At 35.8% G+C, this 23,123-nt stretch overlaps 1 protein-coding gene across 4 annotated transcripts; it reads left to right on the top strand.

The window, feature by feature from the left end:
• Window positions 1-554: 554 nt before the first annotated feature.
• On the top strand, window positions 555-6,972 carry LOC131079968 (pentatricopeptide repeat-containing protein At3g24000, mitochondrial). Of its 4 annotated transcripts, XM_058018010.2 has the most exons (5): window positions 555-2,434; window positions 2,696-3,253; window positions 3,382-3,437; window positions 3,558-3,595; window positions 3,844-6,972. In XM_058018010.2, exons 1-2 carry the CDS (start codon window positions 1,027-1,029, stop codon window positions 3,169-3,171), a joined length of 1,884 nt encoding a protein of 627 aa, XP_057873993.1. In that variant the 5' UTR covers window positions 555-1,026; the 3' UTR covers window positions 3,172-3,253; window positions 3,382-3,437; window positions 3,558-3,595; window positions 3,844-6,972. The 4 variants fall into 4 exon arrangements, with proteins under 4 accessions (XP_057873993.1, XP_057873992.1, XP_057873990.1 ...); XM_058018009.2 differs by having other exon boundaries at window positions 555-3,253; window positions 4,682-6,972; XM_058018007.2 differs by having other exon boundaries at window positions 555-3,253.
• Window positions 6,973-23,123: the final 16,151 nt, after the last annotated feature.

Here is a 23,123-nt window from a genome sequence, read left to right as displayed (position 1 = left end):
ATTAGCAAGTAGATAGAATAGAAAGTAACTGCAGTAGAAAGGGGGAGCCTTCCCTTATAATTAGGAGGGAGCATATTTTGCCTTCTAAGAGATATTATCCCAAGTGTTGTCGTCAAACATACATTTTGTGAACCTTCATCCGTTTACAAAATTTTCACTCAACACTAATCATGTAACAAAAGGGGAGAGGAGTTCATAGTGGAGTGGGGTTTAATAGATGTGATGGTCTTTGGACATAATCAGCTCTTTAGTGAAGTACAAGAAGTGTTATATCAATACTTATCCTTGAAAAAGATTTCAATAAAAATCTAAAAAAAAACTAATTATGTGATGCCACATCAACACACCAATATACACGACTCAATGTACAACTATGGGTGTTACATTTGAATGGGACCATTTTGGACACCTCAGTAAAAAAAATATGCTGGTGTGACATCGTATTTGACCATGTGAACTCCAAATCAAATTTTTTAAATAAAAAATCTGATAAATAAGCCATTGTACAAAATTGAAAGTAATTTGAAATATAAACAAAAGATTTTGGGAAAGACGAAGTCAGAATTCTCCGCAGAACACCTTCTCCCCTATATGATCGAGTGAATAATGTATGTAACCCAATTGAGAAACCAAGATTCTAAAGAAGAGGTGTGAGCTTAAAACTGTAGAATATGATAATGGATCCAAGTAAAACATGAGCAAGTGGAACATGTAACTACACCTGGAAGGAGCGAGAAAGGAAACACCAAAATTAGATTTGATTCGCGATTGTGAAGGCTCTCTTAATTGTGAGGGGAGGTGGCCATCAATCACTTCTCTGAAACTTCAATAAATGTAGTTTGGTGCCAGCAAAAGAAGTCACAAATGTGGAGGAATGATATCTGTATTATACGCTTACTCAAGCAATGTTGTCTGCTCTGCAATTCTGCTGTCCGCTGAAAATTTTCCCAGGTTTACCACTGGCAATGTCATTGTGGTATATGTGGAATTAATATATATTTTCCTTATTCCAAACATAATTATAAAATGCCATTGCCGTCCACTTCTCATTTCAATCTCACAGCATTATTTAGAGATGGGCTGTTGAAGGAGGTGCTGCACATTCTGCTTACTACACACAACCCCCCTGAAGACTTCTCTACATATCTTCAATTATTGCAGATCTGCATTCTCAAGAACGCGCTTTCACAAGGGAAAAAAATCCACTCTTTCATCGCTCACAGGCGATTTGCATTTGCTACACGCACAACTTTTCAGAATAACCTCATTAACATGTATGTCAAGTGCCGAAGTTTGCTACATGCACGTAAAGTGTTCGACCATATGAAAGAACGAGATAGCGTCTCGTGGAATACGATTATTGCAGCGTACAGAAGACATGGGTATCTTCACGAGGCAGTTACTCTGTTTCACTATATGCAACACAGAGGTTTCCAACTCGATCAGTTCACATTTGCCAGCGTACTCGCAGCCTGTGCCAAAATGGGAGATTTGGAAGAGGGTATGGGTATCCATCAAAGGGTAATGGAAGGGGGATTTTTCTCAGATGTTGTAGTTGCAAGTGCCCTAGTAGACATGTATGCAAAATGTGGAAGGATAGACAAGGCACGTGAACTGTTTGACAAAATGCCTCAAAGAAATGTGGTCTCATGGACTGCAATGATTGTAGGATATGCAGATTCTGGATTTGTTGGAAAGGCACTAGAAACTTTTAAGCATATGCAACTGGCGGGTGTAAAGGCAGACTCCTCAAACTTTGCCTGCATCCTCACTGCCTGTGCTCAATTTGGAGCTTTGGAACAGGGTATGAATATCCATCGAGTCATAATTGAGAGTGGATTTTCGTCAGATGTCGTTGTTGCAAGTGCCTTGGTAGACATGTATGGAAAATGTGGAAGCATAGACAAGGCACGGGAACTTTTTTACAAAATGCCTAAAAGAGATGTGATCTCATGGACTGCAATGATTGTAGGATATGCACAAAATGGATTTGTTGAAAAAGCCTTAGAAACTTTCAAAGAAATTCAGTTGGAAGGTGTAAAGCCAGACTCTACAACCTTCACCAGCATCCTTCCAGCCTGTGCCAAAATGGGAGCTTTGGAACAGGGCATGGGCATCCATCAAAACATAATTGAAAGTGGAAAATTTTCAGATGCGGAAGTTTTGAATGCCCTGGTAGACATGTATGCAAAATGTGGAAGCATTGACAAGGCACGTGATATATTTGACAAAATGCCACAAAGAAATGTGGTCTCATGGAATGCCTTGATTGCAGGATATGCACAAAATGGATTGTGCAAGGATGCTCTCAGAATGTTTGAATTAATGAAGCTCTCTGGAACATATCCCGACATTGTAAGCTTTGGTTGTGTTCTATTTGCATGCAGCCATGCAAGTTTAGTGGATGAGGGCTGCACATACTTCAATCATATGAGTAATTTTTATTGCATTACACCTACAGTTGATCATTATGTGTGCATGGTTGACCTTCTTGCCCGTGCTGGCCATATTGAGGACACTCTAAAATTTATCATTAAGATGCCAGTTAAACCTGTGGTGGTTATGTGGATGTGTTTTCTTGGTGCCTGTAGATCACATTTGAATGTAGGCTTAGGAGTATTTACAGCAATGCTGCTTTTTGATTTGGATCCTAAAAATCCTGCAACTTATGTTCTTCTCTCAAACATCTATGCAGAAGTGGGCAGATGGGGTGAGGTTCAAATGGTAAGAAGATTAATGAGAGATAGAGGAATTAAGAAGATCCCTGGATGTAGTTGGATTGAAGGCCATAAAATGGTACATGCATTTTGTGCAGGAGACAGGTCACACCCACAGACACAGGAGATCTATGCAAAATTGGAGAAATTGGCTTGGGAAATGAAGGCAGCAGGCTATATTCCAGATTCAAGACAGTCACTTAATGATGTGGAAGAGGAGGAAAAAGAATTATTTCTCTGCCACCACAGTGAAAAGTTGGCAATTGCATTTGGTTTGTTAAACACACCCCCCGGAACAACTATTAGAGTTGTTAAGAACCTTCGAGTATGTGCTGATTGTCATACTGCAGCAAAATTTATCTCCAAGATTGTTGGAAGAGAAATTGTCGTGAGAGATGCAAACCGTTTCCATCATTTTAAAGGAGGACAATGTTCTTGCCGAGATTACTGGTGATACTAAATGAAGCAATTTGTAGAACAGGCTTGCACTACAATTCGTGCGTTGTGTCAGACGTGCACTAATTCTGAGGGACAAGGTTTTATTTTTAGTTTCGAGAAAGTTCTTTATTTTGTTTTGCATTCTTAATATCAGATATATAGAATGCAATTTAGATTTAAAGATTTGTTTTATGATAGCATGGATATTTTCTTGAATTGATTTTAGGAAATTTGGGTATAAAATGAAAAGCTGGAGGATGTGGAGAATAGGAAAATCAAAAGGTGAGTAACAGTTTATATGGAAAGATGTTTGGTCAGCAGAAAATAGGAGGAAACTCTTCATCAATCTTTACTATTTTATATAATTCTTATGTTAATTTTATTATTTTTTGTGGATGTCAGGGTGACCATTGAAAATTGAATTACATATTCCAGATTATGTAAGTGAATGTAGACTTTTTCTCATTTATGATTATTAGATATTTCTAATGTTGCTTCACATCCCTTGCTGATAGCTAGTAGATATTTGAGTTCACAAATATTTTTTAGTTTAATTTGAATTCAATCGAATTAAATCAAACTGTTATGATATATATATGTGAAGATGTTAAAAAACAATTGTGCTTATGTTATTATAAGTAGATATCTATGGTGAACAACAACATGGGTCCTTTCTGCAAAAATCTAGATTCTGAAGGAAATTGGTTATCTGCTGCAAGTTCAGGCAAAGTGGTGGAGATTGGGAGGAATTTAGCTGTAATTTATAACTCTCTTAAACCTGTAAGAGATATGCTATTGTTTATGCTGTTAAGAAAGGTAGAATATAGTTATAGGAAGATTCAGACAGCTAGCTTATGTAAAGGGAGCTATCCCCTTTTAATAGCATTTATCTATAAAAATAAAAAGTAGATATCTATGGGATTTGAAAAACTCGCATAATAAGGTTTATAGATTGATGTTAGAGAAAAAATAATAACATTTGTATATGTAAAAACAAAATCACAATTTATATTGCATTGTAATAACACACTCATGGACTTACAAATCTGTGCATGATGAGATTTATATATTGCATTGTAATAGTACATTCATAGACTTACCAATTTGTGCATGATGAGATTTATAAATTGATACTAATGTGATGAGGGTTTGAAGGTGGTTGGCAGATAGCTAAATAGAGCATTTCATAAGCATTTGGAGTGATAATTGTTACCAATTTTCTGCTCACAGGCCAAAAATTTGCTTATTATTGAGTAAATTTTAATTAAAAGAAAAAATGTGTAAATGGCCTTGTATTTTTTAAGGACAGTGATTGTCAAAAAGAAAGCCTTTTTGTTTTAAAAATAATCCTTGAATCCAAAATAAAGTCATGTTTTTAAAATGCAAGGAGGGAAAGTTCAAAATTTTAAGAGTTCCATGAAAAGTGAGTAGGAGTTCCTGTTCTTTGCCACGTAGAAGCTCTTTTTATCCTCCATGTAGAGTTTAATGAGCTTAGGGTTTTGATATTAAAAATTGAGTTGTTACAGGAAGAAAGCCCTATGCCTCTGCAAGTTTTTAGTCCCACTGCCAAGAACAACCAGTTACAAGCTATGAAGAGCAGTTTACAAAGATGTGTAGAGATTATTCATATTTGCAGAAGATCTCAAAGTTTTTCATGTAAGACATGTTGCATGCAAAGGAGGAGTGTTGGAGAGTTTAAGACCACGTGTTAAGCCACATTTAAAGATATTTCAGTCTCAAACTGCATGCGTAACAGAGGTCTGTTGCTTGTCTTTCTTGTATTTAAGAGTTTGTTTGAGAAACTTGTGCATGTATAACGATATTTCAACTCATATGGAGCTGCATAGATTTGGTATTAGTTTCTTTATTTGGCATTGTGTTTTCTCTTTTAAGCTCTGTCTAAAGCTCAGATAAGTGGAGTTTAGGTATATTTGAAAAGTTAATAGGACAAATCAGGTTATTGAAGAGAATAGAGAGCAGCAGAGGTATAGAGGCATGATGAACCCTATCACAATGAAAGAGTCATAACCAAATTATGTCTCTACAAGAAAAGCATCTGCAATAAAGTCCAAAGTCAGAAGAGTGCCATTCCCGTGAGTAAGAGCTTTGACTACATCAAAGGCATAGAGACAGAGGTATATTTCTTGTTTACACAGCCCATAAAGCTTATGACCAGTCTTCTTAGCACTATGAACAGTCAAGGAACTTTTAATAAGTATGGATAGATCTGAAACAACAAAAGCATGCTGCAAAAGAGTCATTCACAGTCATTAGAAGGTTTTGAAATGACAGTATAAAAAGGATACAGTGGAAGCCCAAGGTTAGGAACAGTTCAAGATCAGAGATACATAGAAATGATAGCTTTGAGCCATAAAGACAGTCATAAACATAGCATATTCACTGAGTCATGAAGATTTCTTGTCCTCAAAGTCAGTCTTCTCTTTGTTTATTTGTCACAACATCACCTTTACCAGCGAATCAGTTAAAGGACAATCACCATGATAAAGAAATCATAGAGCAGCAATCTGGGACAATATCATAAGGAGTTTCAAGGAAACCCAAGCCCAAAATTTTTGCTCCCAAGTATCCATCTCACATATCATACCAAGCTGATAGTATGCTCAGATTATAGGAGCAAATAGAAGTGTTTTATAGAAGACATAATGCATGATTGTCTTCAGATTGTAAAGGAATAAGGACAGTGATAAAGCCAATATGATGAAAAACAGTGAGCTTCAGATTTCATACTGAGTAGTCAAATAAATCAAGAGGGTTGTAGTATTAATGAGCAGTGTCTCAGACCCAAAAAGCAGATTTGAGCACCAAGAACAGTGAGAAGAGGTTTTGTAAAGGGTCCTTGAAGACACAGGTCCTTGTTTCAAAGAATTATGGTCAGGTTCTCACGAAGACAACATAGTTCTTGGAATAAGGAGGTTGGCAATAAAGCCAATATGATGAAAAACAGTGAGCTTCAGATTTCATACTGAGTAGTCAAATAAATCAAGAGGGTTGTAGTATTAATGAGCAGTGTCTCAGACCCAAAAAGCAGATTTGAGCACCAAGAACAGTGAGAAGAGGTTTTGTAAAGGGTCCTTGAAGACACAGGTCCTTGTTTCAAAGAATTATGGTCAGGTTCTCACGAAGACAACATAGTTCTTGGAATAAGGAGGTTGGCAGTCCAGTCTTGAAGATCATAAAGAAGACATGTGAAGCACACTGTCCTTAAGAGCAGATCAAAACCTCATATAACACCAGAGACAACCAAGATATAGTCATACAGTGATTTTGACAATGATGGGTTTGTTGCAGCATCTAGAAGACTATAAGACCTTCAGTCACAGTGACAAATGCAGCCATAAAGCCATATTGGACTGACAAAAGACAGAGCAGTTATCAAATCTAATGATGAAGAGGTGTATAGTTAAAGAACTTTGTATTAAGACTCCATCCATGTGAATACACCATCATGAAGGGCTATCAAGCTAATCAAAGGAATAACTGTTGAAGTATGAAAGCAAGGCCCCTGTCTTTTGCAGAGGTAAAGGAGTCATCAGAAGTAAGGTTCCTGTCTCAGTCATAAAGGAATTGTCCCAGCTATGAAGGGAAGAGCAGTCCTTGAAGAATGATGAAACAGAGGACAAGCATTTTGTATGAATTCAGAACAAATGCAAGAACACAGTCATCTAATGTTTAGAGACAGAGCAGTCAATAAAGTTCTCACAGCTTCAACCACAGTCAATGAGTGTATGAAGGCATAGGCAACATTCAAGGTGCAGAAGTCACTGTTCAAACACAAAGGACAGCTTCATAGTGAAAGGGCAGTGATCAAGTCATGAGAATAGATAGAACCTTTTGAAGGCAGCCACCACTGTTAGAGAGAAAATTTTAAGGTCAGTGCCTTCAAATGTGTCAGAACAGTGTGATTGATTTAAGGTACAGTTCCACGTCTAGGGATCTTTGTATGGCACATTTCACAATGATGACATTTCATGGTGAAAGATCTCAGTCAAAGAACATAATGTTGCAGTCAAGTCAAGGGTTTTATACTCCAAATAGCAGCCTTCAAAAGAATCTCAAAAGGGCTTATTTATAGCACATCTTCCAAGGTGCAGATCAAACAATGGCCAACGTGAAAGGCAAGGACTTAGCAATAAGACTGTTTTTTGTCATGGACAGCAAAGAATGCAATCACATGATCTAAGGACAAACACCAAAACTCTATCAATTATTGGGTTTCTCATCCTTGAAGACAGTCAACAGAGCTCATAGAAGACAATAAAGACAGTCATAAAACTCCAAAACCTCTTTTGAACTGCTCCTCAGTGTTTTGATTGTAAGCACCATGCACTCAAAAACTTATCTGACATAAAGAAGCCTAGAAAGGGCTGTCTTGAGGACTTCATTCATAGCACAATCATCGAAGGCAGCACAGTGATTACAAAATACAGTCATAAAGACTATATGACAGTGGTCAGGCAGAGATAAGAGCTGACAGGGTATCATTCATACCAAGGGACAAATACAAACCTTATCCATCAATGGTCATAGGGAAGAAATGAAGATAAAATTACAGTCACTCTAAGAGATTAGAGCAGTAATTTTGATCAAAAAATGCAGTCCTTACAATGGAAATCTTAAAGATCCTATGAACAGGCCTTTCATACACAGTCCAAAGCGAAAAAAAAAGCCTCAAGAGCTAAGCAAGGATAATGACAAGGTTTTTGACAAAGAGGTTCCACTACCATTGAGCCTTCATGAGAACAAATAACAGTCACAAAGGGATGAATGAGACAGTCCAAGCTTCAAATGACAGAGCAACAAAGGGTGACAAGGTTCAGCCTTCATGACATAAAGGTCATAGAGGCAGGAGGAATATTTGTTAGTTCTGAGGAAGCTTCATAGCAGTAATGCATTTAGATCAATCATTAATGAAAACCTAAGTTCAAATTTCAAAAAATAGGTCAAAGGGGTCGTCCAAAGAGAAATCCCAAATTTTTAGGGGGATTTTGAGACAAGATCAGCAGTCTAACCCCTGATTTGAAGGCCTCCAAGGGTTGGTCATCAACCAAGGCGAGTTTAGAGAGTACAAACAGCAAGTAAACTTCAGTCTTGACCCTTATTTTGTAGGATTTTCAAGCCAATACACCCAGCAACTGATTTTTCAAATTCATAGTCAGTTGGTAGCTGATTTGGAAGAGCAGCGAGCACATTAGTATACTCATCAAGTCAACTCAGTCATGGAGCCAAAGGGAGCCAAGGAATTCAAATTTCAAAATTTTGGAGCCTTCTCTTAGAATAAGTCAGATTTCTTCTTCTCTCCTTTCTAGTTCTGAGTTTAGTCTTGGCTGTACTTGGCTGTAGCAGCAAGAATACAATTTGTAACTCATTTTTTATGAGATTTTTGTTCAACGTACCAATGACAAAATATATTTTTCACACAAAACTAAGATGAGAAAAAGTGTTTCCTCTCATAAGGGAAGGTTCCTTGGTACAATTCTGGTATTTTAACAACTTGAAAGTAAATTCAGGGGGTAAGATCAAGGTGTATAATTCTTTTTTTTCAGAATTAACATATATCCCTTCACTTGATAAAACTTCTTACAAACTAACAAACTACCTACACTTGCCTACAATGATTAAAATATACCCTTAAATTAGCATAAGCACAAAGTCTTATGTGAGTAAAATCTAATTTTCAATCTAATAACTATTATAACTTGTAGCTCAAATTCTTCAAGATATAAGTGAAACTCCCATTAACCAAAAGTAATCAATAGTAGTACAAAGCCTCTCGCTTAATCATCGAATCACAATAAGATTTTCCAAATATGAAAGATAGTTCAAAGTCTATAATCATAATTAGAATGCTCCTTTAATAGCATAAACCAAACACCAATACCATCAAGGAATTAAAACACACACACACACACACACACACACACACACACACACACACACACACAGATATATATATATATATATATATATATATATATATATATATATATAAGCAATGATCGAAAGAACATTTACTCATATATACAATTTTTTGCCCAACTCAAAGTTTGGAAACAAAGAGAATTGTCTTCTTTATTTGCTTGATTAATTTTCACAACAAAAGAGTTCAAAGTCTCACTTGAGGCAACAATTCAGTAGAGTTTTGCTAAGCATATAAAAGATAAATATTTACAAATGAGGTTCCTCCTTTTATAGGGAAGGAGTTGAGAAAAATGTGGGCACAATTAACTAATTCAACTGCAGAGTCCCACTTGACTACAACTATTGCATAAAATAAAAATGCAACTGCAAGAAAATTTGCAGTAAGAAAAGATGCAACTACGAGAAAACTATTTAGTGTCAATGAGGACACTTTATTTTTCATTTTTCTCCCTCCGGATTTACTCGGAGAAGGATCAGTCATCTTTCAGAATTTGCAACATTTTCATCATGTAAATCAATATTCACCATCAGATTGTCGGCTTCAAAGACCCGAAATGATGCCTACAAGATCAAAATTACCCTTAGACAAAGATAGAAAAATCAACAGATTGTGGGTTTTAAAACCCGATCTGCTAATGTTGCAGATCAAGACTATAGGTCGGGTTTTAAAACCCGATCTGCAATTGGGCAAAACCTAGGTTGCAGGTCGGGTTTTAGGTCAGGTTTTAAAACTTGACCTGCAAATGTGTAGAAAAAGACTGACAGGGTGGGTTTTAAAACCCGACATGTCACTGGGTAGATCTGGATTGATAGGTCGGGTTTTAAAATCTGCCTTGTCAATGGAGTCGGACATTGGGTTTTAAAACCCAATGTGACAGTAAAAGAGGTTAGGTTGGGTTTTAAAACCCGATCTGCCAATGGCGAAGACCAGCAGGTCGAATCTTAAAACCTGACCTGCCAATAGGCAAACTTGCAGGTCGGGTTTTAAAACCCGATCTACACGACTTTGCAGACCGAAACTGCACTTCGAGTTTTAAAACCCGACGTGTAGGAAAACACAATAAACACTGCATTTCGGGTTTTAAAACTCGAAGTGCAATGAAAAGATAAAATAAAAGATCAAGAAAAAAACATGAAAACAAAAAAAATGACAAAAACGAAGACGCAAACCGACATGACTTACGAGGGAAGTCGACCGACCCTGGAGGATGTGGGCTATGAAATGGACAAGTTTCGTATGGGTTGTCCCACGATTCAAACTAGTTGAAATCGATGACAACAGCTAGCTCTGACTGGAGAACGACCTTCACTAATGAAGGTTGTAGAATCCAGAACTCCAAGTGCCTGTATCCATTGGGCTATATAGTCAAGTAACAAAGACACAAAAGACAAGACTGACACAAAGCAACCAATTGAAAATAAGACAAAAACTTGTGCAATTGCACTTATTGAAAAAGGAAACTGACCTAACCTAAACTAACTAACCATGGGAACCTTCCTAAATGAAACCATTCATGAGCTCACCAAAGTACCTGCCTCTCTTGAGCAGCTTGCAATGCCTTGCATGATCATAAGCGGCCACAACCAATAGAAACACAAACAATTGTACCATAGCTTGATGTACTGCTTCTTGAAAAAGAAGAACAAATTCACCTGCCTCCTCAAATAAATCACACGTACTGTTGCTCCAAAGTGGATAAATGAATTTGGATTTCCCTTGCTCAATCATAGATGTATCCTTTATTCCTTCCTCTATCATATCTTCATGATGAGGAGCAAGTGTGACTTTTGACAACTTGTTAGCTTCTAAACAAGCTAGATGTCTTATAGGACATCCCCTTGAAATGACAAAACCAGAACTCCTTTTGTTGATTACACCTTTATTGGCTATTTCTTCAACCACAACCTCATGCTAAATAGAATGAGTTTCCCCATGTGAGCTGAGTAAAGACATAAGTGCATAGCTTGCTTCTTCATGTTGTTCACAAACTTCAGATTTGGGAAAATTGTCATCAAGACTTGAATAAAACTCCTCTATTATGCTTGTGAAAAGGTCTTCATCAACTTCCTTGTTATCTTCATGCATAACATATTCAAGTTCATGAGCTTGAAATATAGATGCAGTCTTCTCATCTTGTTCAACTTGAATGGTTCCCTCATGCATGTCCATCTTTTCACATCTCATGATATGATTGTCCTCCTCTACCAACACCTTGATAAAGTCGCCTTCAACCTCTTGTTGTGTATTGTCCATGGTATTCGACATGGTCCATTCTTTTTGTTCATCAACTTTCTGATACTGCATAAACCAGATTTGAGAGTCACCAGCTATGTTTGCCTCCTCCTCTTGGAAGAGATTAGTGAGATCACGTTGTTCAGATTCAAAATTCTCCACTACTGTATTTGCTGATGGTGCCTCAAGTACAAGCCTTTCTGGTGATGAAGGAAGCTTATCTTGATTTTCAGCTACATAACTAGTAGCAGTATTTGGATATGGCCTCCTTGGAATGTCTTCGTAAGGGGAAGAGAATACACCTTGAGCTATTTGCCTTTTGAGGGCAACCAACTCATTAGCCAACCTTTGCACCATGAGATCTGTTCTCTTGGGAACCCATGATCCCAAAGAAGAGTTTTCCTTGGACCCATTTGGCTCTATCTTTATCTTACTGGCGAGGAAAAAATTATCTTTGACTTTTGTGGCTAACCGTTGTGCGGCAGCCAAATCTGCAGGAGCATTTCTACGCAAAAGAAAACTCACCTATGGCAATTGTGCATTTATAAAGAAACATTTTAAATTTCCAACAGTAGGTTGTGAAGCAGTCGGAATGCGGTTGTACAACTTGTTGAATTTAACCACGAATTCTCGCATGGGCTCTTGTGGTTCCTTCTTCATTTTAGTCAATTGTGCTAAAAGTGCATGCTCATCTTCAGCGAGTTTGAGCCTTGCTTCAAACCTTGTTTTGAGGGTAACTCAATCCATGATAGAACCAATCAGCAGCCACACCTTGCAAAGTTTCAATAAATAACCTTACAGAAACATCTTCATGCTCAACCTCTAGAACACCACATGCAATATAAAAAGCAACGATGTGTTCATCAGAGTGTTGGGCACCATCTCCCAAAAGATTAAGTAAATTATTTCTTGTGCCTTTTGGAAGTTTATGTAGAGGTACCGTAAGATTCAAAGGACCAAACGTGGTACCCCAGGGACCTTGGACAACCATACTTAGTGGATTGTATGGAGGTATCACAAAATGATTTATGGTTGGGATAACCACAACTTGTAAACTTGACGCCTCACTTGGAATAGGAGATCGTTGTGTAGTAGGAGGAAAACTCCTTGTTCGCTGCAGATGAGATCTTATTCCTGGAGGCAAGAAAGAAAAATTATATTGCTGCAAAAACTCACAGGTGCTGCTCGTTGTCCACGAGTGCAACTTCCATTAGCCAGATTAGTACTTTGAAAAATCAACAATAAAGATATTACAATGGAAAAACACACTACAACCCAAAAGAGAAAATAACGGTTGTACGTCGCTCCCCAACAGAGTCGCCAAAAAATTGTTGGGTGAATATTATTGTTGCCAGCGTACCAATGACAAAATATATTTTTCACACACAACTATGTTGAGAAAAAGTCTCTCCTCTCATCAAGGGGAGGTTCCCTGGTACAATTTTGATATTTTAACAACTTGAAAGTAAATTCGGGGGTAAGATCAAGGTGTATAATTTTTTTATTTTTTTTCAGAATTAACATATATCCCTTCATTTGATAAAACTTCTTACAAACTAACAAACTACCTACACTTGCCTACAATGATTAAAATATATCCCTAAATCAACATAAGCACAAAGTCTTATGTGAGTACAATCCAATTTTCAATCTAATAACTACTATAACTTGCAGCTCAAAGTCTTCAAGATATAAGTGAAACTTTCATTAACCAAAAGTAATCAATAGTAGTACAAAGCCTCTCGCTTAAACACCATATCACAATAAGATTTTCCAAATATGAAAGATAACTCAAAGTCTATAATCACAATTAGAATGCTCTTTTAATAACATAAACCAAACACCAATACCATCAAGGAATTAAAAAATATACATATAAGCAATGAATGAAAGAACATTCACTCATATACACAATTTCTTGCCCAACTCAAAGTTTGGAAACAAAGAGAATTGACTTCTTTATTTGCTTGATTAATTTTCACAACAAAATAGCTCAAAGTCTTACTTGAGGCAACAATTTGGCAAAGTTTTGCTAAACATATAAAAGATAAATATTTACAAATGAGGTTCCTCCTTTTATAGAGAAGGAGTTGAGAAAAATGTGGGCACAATTAACTAATTCAACTGCAGAGTCCCACTTGACTACAACTACAACATAAAATAAAAATGCAACTGCAAGAAAATTTGCAGTAAGAAAAGATGCAACTACGTGAAAACTACTTAGTGTCAATGAGGATACTTTATTCTTCATTTTCCTCCCTCCAGATTTACTCGGAGAAGGATCAGTCATCTGCCATAATCTGCAACATTTTCATCATGTAAATCAATATTCACCATCAGATTGTTGGCTTCAAAGACCCAGAATGATGCCTGAAAGATCAAAATTACCCTTAGACAAAGATAGAAAAATCAACATATCGGGTTTTAAAATCCGATCTGCACTTGGGTAGGTCATATTGGCAGACCGGGTCTACAAAGCAGTGCAGGTCGAGTTTTAAAACCTGATCCGCTAATGTTGCAGATCAAGACTACAGGTCGGGTTTTAAAACCCGATTTGCAGTTGGGCAAAACCTAGGTTGTAGGCTGGGTTTCAAAACCCGACCTGCAAATGTGCAAAAAAAGATTGATAGGGTGGGTTTTAAAACCTGACTTGTCACTGGGTAGATCTGGATTGACAGATTGGGGTTTAAAACCTGCCTTGTCAATGGAGTTAGACAAGGCCTGCAAAACCTGATGTGACAGTAAAAGAGGTTAGGTCAGGTTTTAAAACCTGATCTGCCAATAAGCAGACCTGCAAGTCGGGTTTTAAAACTCAACCTGCACTACTTTGCAGACTAAAACTGCACTTCGAGTTTTAAAACTTGATGTGCAGGAAAACACAAGAAACACTGCATTTCGGATTTTAAAACCCGAAGTGCAATCAAAGATAAAATAAAAGATCCAGACAAAAACATGAAAACAAAAAAAATGACAAAAACGAAGATGCAAACCGACACGACTTATGAGGGAAGTCAACCAACCTTGGAGGATGTGTGATATGAAATAGACAAGTTTCATAGGGGTTGTCCCATGATTCAGGCTAGTTGAAATGGATGACAACAATTTTTCAGCCAATCTATAACATTTTTTGCAGATTTGTAATGCAAGAGACTTCTATTTTTCAATAAAGAAGCTAATTATTTCTCATATATTTTCTTGTCTAATTGTTGTATGTGAATAGTATGATATGAATATTGTGATTTTGTCTCAAAATCCTTTATTTTTGCCTCATTCCTTCGATGTTTAGTTCAAGAACAACATGTTATAGTGCAAGTCATTGAATGCGTATCTTTGTTTTGTTGAATGAATGTTATAAAAACAACATTATTTTTTTTCAAACAAACATCAAACATCAGAACCTTTCACATGATTCAGTTTTGCAAAACATGTCAATCTAAGTTGTGAATTTATAGCTTCATAGTTGAGTAGTTGTGAGTCCAATAGCATATCAAGTTATTTTCAGTTGGTGTGTCATCTGTTAGTCAATAGTTTCAGTTCAAAAACATCTTTTATCCCTTTTCTCAGTCTAAAAAATAGTATTTTAGAATATCTAAAGGGGAGTCAACACATAATTTGGAGGTTCATCTTCACAATGAGCAACCCACGGGCTCGAAGATGTTCCAATGTTTCAATGTGAGGATGAAGAAGTAAGGCAGGTTATACTCCTGGTGTTGAGGACATGTTTTGGTGGGGGCTCGCATATTCATGATGGGATGATTTACAAACATTTCTTTGGTAGGTTCTCTTATAGATGGTTGGATCCAAAGATTGGGTCTACCAAGTTGGAAGCCAACTGGTTGTTAATAACAACTAGCCCACTATCTCCCAGGCATTGGACAAAATTGATGTTGCCCCTGTTTCTATCCTTTTGGGTGCAAATTTCAATATGGACAAGAGGGGTAAAAAAGGGGAATTGAAGAAAGTGTGGGCAACATTCAAATCATGTGTAAAGAAGGACAACTTTGCTTTCATGAATTTGGTCTTTGCCACAAACAAGGATTTATATTTAGAGGATGACAAGTTGAGCATCTATGACTATGGTGCAGGAATCTATTTCTTCCTAAATAAGTACACTTAATGTAACTATTTTCACTATTATCTAATATAAGGGAGCTACCCCTGAAATGGTAGTACTTATCTTAAAAAAATAAAAAAGACTGCTTATTATTTTTCCTTTCTTCTATGTAGTCCTCTCTTAGGATACTTATTATTTTATTGTAATTTGTTTAGCTTGATCAATACAAAATTTAAAAAATCAAATTATTACCTTAACATTAATATCAATATTAAGTTAAAGTAAAAGAGGGGTAAATATTTATTCAAACCAGAAGAATTACAAAGCAAGGGCATTACACAGCCCTGTCAAGCTCCACTAAGTGGTCCAACTTTTGAGACAAACCTAGAGGTAATTAACCCCTATCCACAATGTTCCAATTTTGCATATGATCAGAGGCCCATTTGCCCAAACAATCCGCTACTCTGTTTCATTCTCTAGGAATATGATTGAAAGTAATAGAATCCAAAGAATCACACAAATTAAGAATTTGTATAACAACCAAAGCTAAATGCCAACTAACACCTTCTAAAGTTCACCTATTCAACAAATTCACCACCACTTGGGAATTAGAGTCACAAATGATCCTTCTCCACCCAAGCTGACAGCCACGCTCCACAACATATAAAATGGCAAGAGTCTCCATCAAATTGTTAGTATGAAGACCCTTATAAAATAAAAGATAAACTAAATAGTCTCAGAACTATCTCGACCAACTACACCAATACCAACATGACTAGGGTTTCTTCGAGAAGAACTATTCGTGTTGAGTTTCCAATTTCCTTGAGGAGGAGGAGGAGACCAAAACCCCTCCCTATTAATCTTCCAAAGAGGATGTCTACATCTATTTCTCATGATATGTCCAAGTTGCTAAGGAGGAAGATGAAGACAATTGCAACAAACAACATATCAAGGATACATTGTTTCCATCAAATCACATTTTTTCGAAACAGTTTCTCCCAAAGAATGAAGAATTTTCCACCACAAGTGAGGAGACACCAACACCACATCTTGAAAAATCCTACGATTCCTCTCCAACCAGATATTCCAAATAATAAAGGAGGGGCCAAGACCCAAGCAACTTGAATAAATGAGGTCATAACAGGGGCCTTGCCCCAATGATAAAAAAACTTAGCCAAAGAAGAGGCATGCCAACATCCCTTGTTCCACACACCCCGCCAAAAGTGCCAAATCTCCCTAAAGAAAGAACATTCAAAAAATAGATGAGAAACATTCTCCTCACTATTACGACACAACACACACATCGAGGGGCTTTGAAACCCATGCTTGCACAAATTGTCCCAAGTAAGACATTGATTTTGAACCACCAGCTACATGAAGAAGTTGCACTTGGGCCTCGAAAAATTGTGCTAAACATGTTTCCACCAAGGGACCCCAGTGTCGCCAAACATCTGCCTACCAAGCTGCCCATATTAATATTAATTGACATAAAAGTAGAAAAATGAGAGGAATAAGAATTTAATGTTCATTATCATTTAAATATTAAAAAATATAATTATTGGCCTATTTGTAGAGACTTAATATTTGCATTTAGTATGTCATCCTTGTCATATTATGGGATGCAAGGTTAAATGGGTTGTCTTATTTTTCCTCACTCATTTCTAAGCCAACATTAATAAATTTAGTTGGGGTGTACGAAGGTATTTCTTGCTCCATCTTTCTTGTTGGTGTTTGTTACATGGTGTGGGGGTGTCAAAGATGCAAGCAAACTTTTCCCTGCAAACGTTTAAGTCAATGGTGGCTTTTTGGGAAAGGCTTCTAAAGAATGCTTCAAACATGTCTTCAAGTTTGTAGATCTTGAATTCTTTCATAAGGTGATGAATGTTTTAGGCAAAGAGTTTCTAAATGTTGTGCATAGGTACCAGATGAATGCAAATATCTCCTCCAAGTTCCCTTCTTGGTGTCTTGAATTAGGTACCAAGGAAGAGGTCCATTGGCTGATGAACCAATGTGTGTGGGAAGAGTGGTGTTGGGTTTGGCGTTCATTATCGCTTTTTCTAGGTTGGGGAGGGCAATGTTTCCCCTGGTGGTGATTGGCTTCATGTGAGTGAGTTCATCCCTCCCTTGAGGCCATTCTTCCTTTGGGGTGTAGATGAGAACAAGGAACACTGCATCGAGTCATGGCCTAAGTTGGGCTAAGTGGAATCAAATACTTCCTTAGAGCCAAGGAAGCTAGAGCCTACTGAAGGGAGGTGGAGCCTGAGTTGCAAAAAAAGGGTCGAAAGAGGGCGGAGATGAGGCGGAAATGAGGACATCCAAAGGGGTCGAAGAATTCCAAGAAGAAGAGGTTAGATGTGACAACTAGGGAGTCTTTGGACAAAGGGAAATAAGAGGTTGTGACTGCTTCAAGGGTGTCATCCAACAAAGGATAGTGTCAAGTGGTCACTTCTATTATGATGTGAGTGGGATCCACATGGTGGTATCAACATTTTTTTTTACTATGTTACAAAATGAGTAGGTTCAATGCCAACTTTACGAAAGACTGTAATTTTTTGTAAATTTTGTATATCCAAGAGGTGGGGAAGGGTGGGTGGAGTTAAAAATGATGAGACTTTTTTGATTCCTAATTTGTGCCTTAATGTTGATATTTGGGTTTAAATAGGGTTGTAGTTGATGGGTCTCATACCTCACTGCTGATACATGGTTTCAATTTTTTGATTTGTATAGTCATTATTGGGATGTAAACATTCGACACTTCTAAATATATAATAAAAATAAAAAATAAAATGTTTACAAATTTGGCTATGCTAAGAGCCTAAGTGTCCATTCAAATTTATTACTCTATGAAGCAAAAGGTGATGAACATTGAATTTACAAATTTTGTAGCATCGCTACTAGTACTTTGAGTTGGTAGTGCTTCCATAAAATCACAATATGAAATCAATGCACTATGCAATAAAAACATGACAGTTGTCTCAATTAATTAATTCTCATGTCAATCACTCTGGTCTATCTAATTTCATTTATAGAAACTTGTACAAATTACAGGTCCTCATTGCTGGCTTACTACAATTTAATCAACCTTAAAGCCTCAAACAATTTGAATTTAATATACTTCTGTCAAATTTTGTACCAATTTACGAAATCCAAGCAACTGAATTAATGCAAGAAAATATTTTCTTGTAGATTATGCTTGTGTGAGCTTAATGCATTTCGACTTTAAATTCTCAAGATTTCCTTTGTCAATTCATGTAAAATTAGCTAGAGCTTCCAATTTTCTTGTTTGCAATTGCATTTGACAAACACTTTAGTTTGAGACTACTTGTTATTGAGTTTATCAATGACATGTTGTGGATTGACAAATTCTTGGTTGAAGTTGTTGTAGAGGAAGGACATCTCATTCTCTTAGATTGCTTAATGTCGTCTGTGTGGTTTTATATCAAAGAATAATTCACCAAGTAAAACTTTATAGTTCAAAGTTTTGTATATTTTTATAATTCGCCACTAAAATTATTTTATTTGTTTTATATCGAAGCATAATTCACCAAGTTAAACTTTATAGTTTTGTATATTTAAATAATTTACCTGAAAAATTATTTTTCAAGTTTATATCAAATGTTTGATTTGTTGAAAATTATTTTATATTTTAAAAGAAAGATAAATATTTCTCAAGATTTTCTCTTTATATTCACCGATTTCAAGAAATTTGCTAACCGAATTTATATTACGTTTCTACGAAAAAAATGAAAAAATTGCTAATAAAATTAAATGTTTTTACGAAAAAATGAAGTTTGGCAACACTTTACACTATTTTCGAGGGGGGTTTCTCAACATTTTTGCTGGTGAGAAGAATAGTTAAGAAAGTTCAATAAGTTGGAAGAAGGGTCTAATAAAGAAGAGGTGAATATACCCCTCTTGTGTTTTTGCCTCTAACTAGGAGGGTGAGAACAGGAAGGTAGGATATTCCAAGCCAAGTTTTCCATAAAAAAGGAGTGAAAAGTTGACTATATAGTCCAAAATGGGCGCCTCATAGCTCATTTTCAAAATTCACGAAGAGGATTTTTGTTGAGAGCACTAAGGAATCATATAAAAAAATCCCTCACAAGCATGACTTCTAGTTGCCACAAATTGAGGAGCTCAAGGATTCTGTAGAGAGCAGAGATGCAATTTATGATGCACAAAAAAAAAATTGAATTCTGCAATTTTGTTTGATAGATCAATTCTAGGAAAGAATAAACTACACATGTTGGCATCTAGTGAGTGCATTGGTGTCTTAGCACCTCATAGATGTCCAAACCACACATTGTCATCCTAAAAATGTGCTAGTGTCCCTCTAGTATGCTAGTGTTGAGAGGGAGCACTAGCATCCTTTTGGCGCATTGACATCTAGAAAAGTTAAAACAAAAATATACTGAAGAAATAATAAAATTTATAGATTTTCCTAATAGAGTAGATAGAGGTAGATTTTTTGTGAGATGATGTTCATTTTTGCAAGAGTTTCCAACTCTTCGAGATTAGAAGGGAAGAGTTATGGTGTCACTTCTTAGGAGCTTCATATACCAAGTCACAATGATCATGCATGCACTTCTACATCAAGTCAGTCTTTAGTGGATATATGTGATGCCACAGATGCAATTCCACCTACCATATTGATGACATTGATGGAGAGGTGGGATGCAGACACCTTGACATTTCATATCCAAATAGGTGAGATGACTATTACCTTGAAAAATATGTACAAGATCCTAGGATTCTTGATCCAATCGAGTTTGAACCACTAGTAGAGCCATTTTGACCAAGGAACATGTGTTGTTTTAGGTCCATCTTGAAGAAGGGATAATGTGTACTCCCAATTTCATTTTAGTGAACTTTTTATGAAAAGATGCTTAAGTTCGATGAAGTCAAAACTTTTGGAGGCCAAAACTATTGCTCTAGTTCAAGGTTCCACCTTGACCCTTGACATCTCCTTTCTCGCTTCTGAAAACTTGCTGACTCTAGTGGTCATCGGGCTTTCAACCCTTCCTCTTCCTACATGCTTCTTTGGTAAGTGGTATGGCTCAGGCTAAAGGTTCAAGGCTCGATGAAGGAGGGTGCATTGTTGTTTCTCATTCTTCATTGCAAAGTTGATAAGAGTTACATGGCAGTCCTAAAGGTTGATGGCCAACAAATTTGTATTATTTTAAGCTTGTGAATATTTTTAATAATTTATCTCCTAGCACAAGGGACAACGTGATCTGTAAAGTTCATCAAAGGATTGAGTAAGTGTCCATATACCAAAATTGGCATGATTTTTTCCACCTACTCATTATGAGGCACCATTCATATATAATAAAATTTATAGGTGCTTCAAGGATGATTTTAAATGCCGTTTAATATGAGAATAAAGGAAAAAAAATGTATTAATTATTTACAAGCTTCTTGTGTCAATATAGCCCCTTCCTAAGCATGATTTATAATGGATTTCTTGGGTGAATTATATGGCTTTCTACACTCAAATGATTCTCATTAATGTTGAGGTGTGGAGCTAGCCAAATTGATGTTTGTTCATGCCTCCTAATGATCATATTGAATTTGAATGGACATGTGTCATCTGGGCATTTGCAGACTAAAGGTAGTTAAGGTTTGTATATGATGTACCCCTCTAACAATCTCTAGGACCGATTTGTTGTGATTTTGTTGCTTGAAAATTTTCATTGTTTGAGAGAGAGGATAAAAATTTCTATAGGAGAGAGAAACATTTGTGGAGCCACCAAAAGAGAGTGTTTGCATACCTCCAAAAGTGTTTGTGTTCACAATTCTAGCTATGGGTATAACATTTTTTACATTGTAATTATTTAGGTTTTTTCCAATCTTGTAGTGGTCAATATTCCATAAACATTGAAGACAGAGTAATTAGAGGTAGAGTCAACCTTAGTTGAATGTTTTCATATGTACAATTTTCATTTATAGATGTATATTTTTTAGTTTTCAATCAAATGTTTGTAAAATATTGTAAATCTTTTGCAAGGTATCTTCTCAACATAATAAAATGAATGTAGGAGTATATTAATAGATTACTAAGTAGACCAACTTAATGTCTTACAACTATCTATGATTTTCTTGAATGAATAGGTAGAGCCCAGCTTGTGCATTTTGAAAGATTCAGTCTTTTCTAGTGTATTGCTTAATGCATTACCTTGTTTAATATTGTTTCCTATTTGATTACAAGTAGAGACTTTGTTGTCCAGTTGGATAAAGACACCAATTTGTTACTATTTTTCTCTCCCCACCGTCCTCAACACACTCATAATCAATCAACTTAAACATATTTTTCAGTTTTATTAGTTTGTGTGTTCTACTACCATGTTTGAATATTTGTAACAACTAGAATGGATTATATAAAATACATCGATTGACAAATATATGGAAATTATCTATTTAATAGGATTGTAAGCTTTACATGTCTAAAATGGCACATAGGTATATTGTGACAGTAGTATTGAGATACATTGTGGAGTGCGTATAGTTTGTTGTAAGAAAGCCTTCAATCTTTCAATCAATAATTCAACACCTTAGAAAAATTCTTATTGTTTTTTCAAAGCTAGAAGTTGATGTCTTACTCACTTTAGCAATTGGTTCTCAGTTGCCCAATCTAAAGAGAAGTTTATAATGATCTCCCCAAGTTTGACACCCTTGACACTTGGGAGATTATGAGACCTTAGGGATTTAAGGCTTTTAGCTCAAATCGCCAAGGTAACTTATTAATTATTAAAAATAATAATAATTAGAATATCACTGGAATAACAAATAATCTCCTCTATAAATATACAAATTCATTTAATCTAAGTGAACCTATATATATATCCTTCAACTTTATTTTTTAATTATTGAATAATATATAGAAAATGAATGAACAAATAAACTTATTATTTATAAAAATATATAAAAAAAGAATATCCTTTGTTTAAATAGTTTTTCATTTATTTCTAAATGTTAAATTTATTTAAATTAAAAATATATAAATCTTATATATGTCATAAAGACATCTTATTTTTTATTTTAATTATTTTATTGTTTTATCAAATTTTAATATAATAATTTAATTGTTTCTATTCTCAATTAAAATTATTTTAAAAAGTATTTCTATATAATCTTCTAAAAATCATTTTATTTCACACACATTATTGGTTAATTGTTTTGTAAACGGGAAAGGTTTACACAATGTGAGTTTCAGCCACATTATGTGAGATTGAATCTCTCCTCACAAAGGAGAGGTTACCTTCTTACTGCCTTTCCAATTAGGGAACTAGTATCTACTTTAAAATCAACAATATATTCTTTCCAAGGGTGTTACAATCATTCAATTCTCTTTTTAGAGAATGAATGTTTCCTTATTCTCTTTCTTCAGAATAAAGGGTTCTACCACATGGGGCTTCACTTAGTGAACCTGGATTATAGCACGTGTGTTCATGGCATACTAAAGAATCCCTCTATTTAAAAAAAATATTGCTCTAAACTCCTTTTTTGTTACCCTCTCCCAATACATAGGCTGAATTATAACCCCCCTATTTTCGCCAAATATTGCAGTTTTTCATAGCTCAAATTAAAAAAAACCCTATTTTCACCGATAGGCAATATATTGTACCCTCATTTTTGGGCTATGAAACCCCCCAATATGAAGGCACATGATATAATATTGCCTAGCCAGTGAAGCCCCTATGGGTTCTACTTCTCTAAATACTAAAAACTCTCAAGACACTAG

Source organism: Cryptomeria japonica, chromosome 10 (genome assembly GCF_030272615.1).
Source record: "Cryptomeria japonica chromosome 10, Sugi_1.0, whole genome shotgun sequence".
NCBI classification, from domain to species: domain Eukaryota; kingdom Viridiplantae; phylum Streptophyta; class Pinopsida; order Cupressales; family Cupressaceae; genus Cryptomeria; species Cryptomeria japonica.
Note: the sequence above shows the minus strand (reverse complement) of the source record. Positions and strands in the feature narration are given on the sequence as shown.

Bases quoted from the DNA above. Each gene is read 5' to 3' on its own strand.
- LOC131079968 (XM_058018009.2), top strand. From the start codon at position 1,027: ATGCCATTGCCGTCCACTTCTCATTTCAATCTCACAGCATTATTTAGA.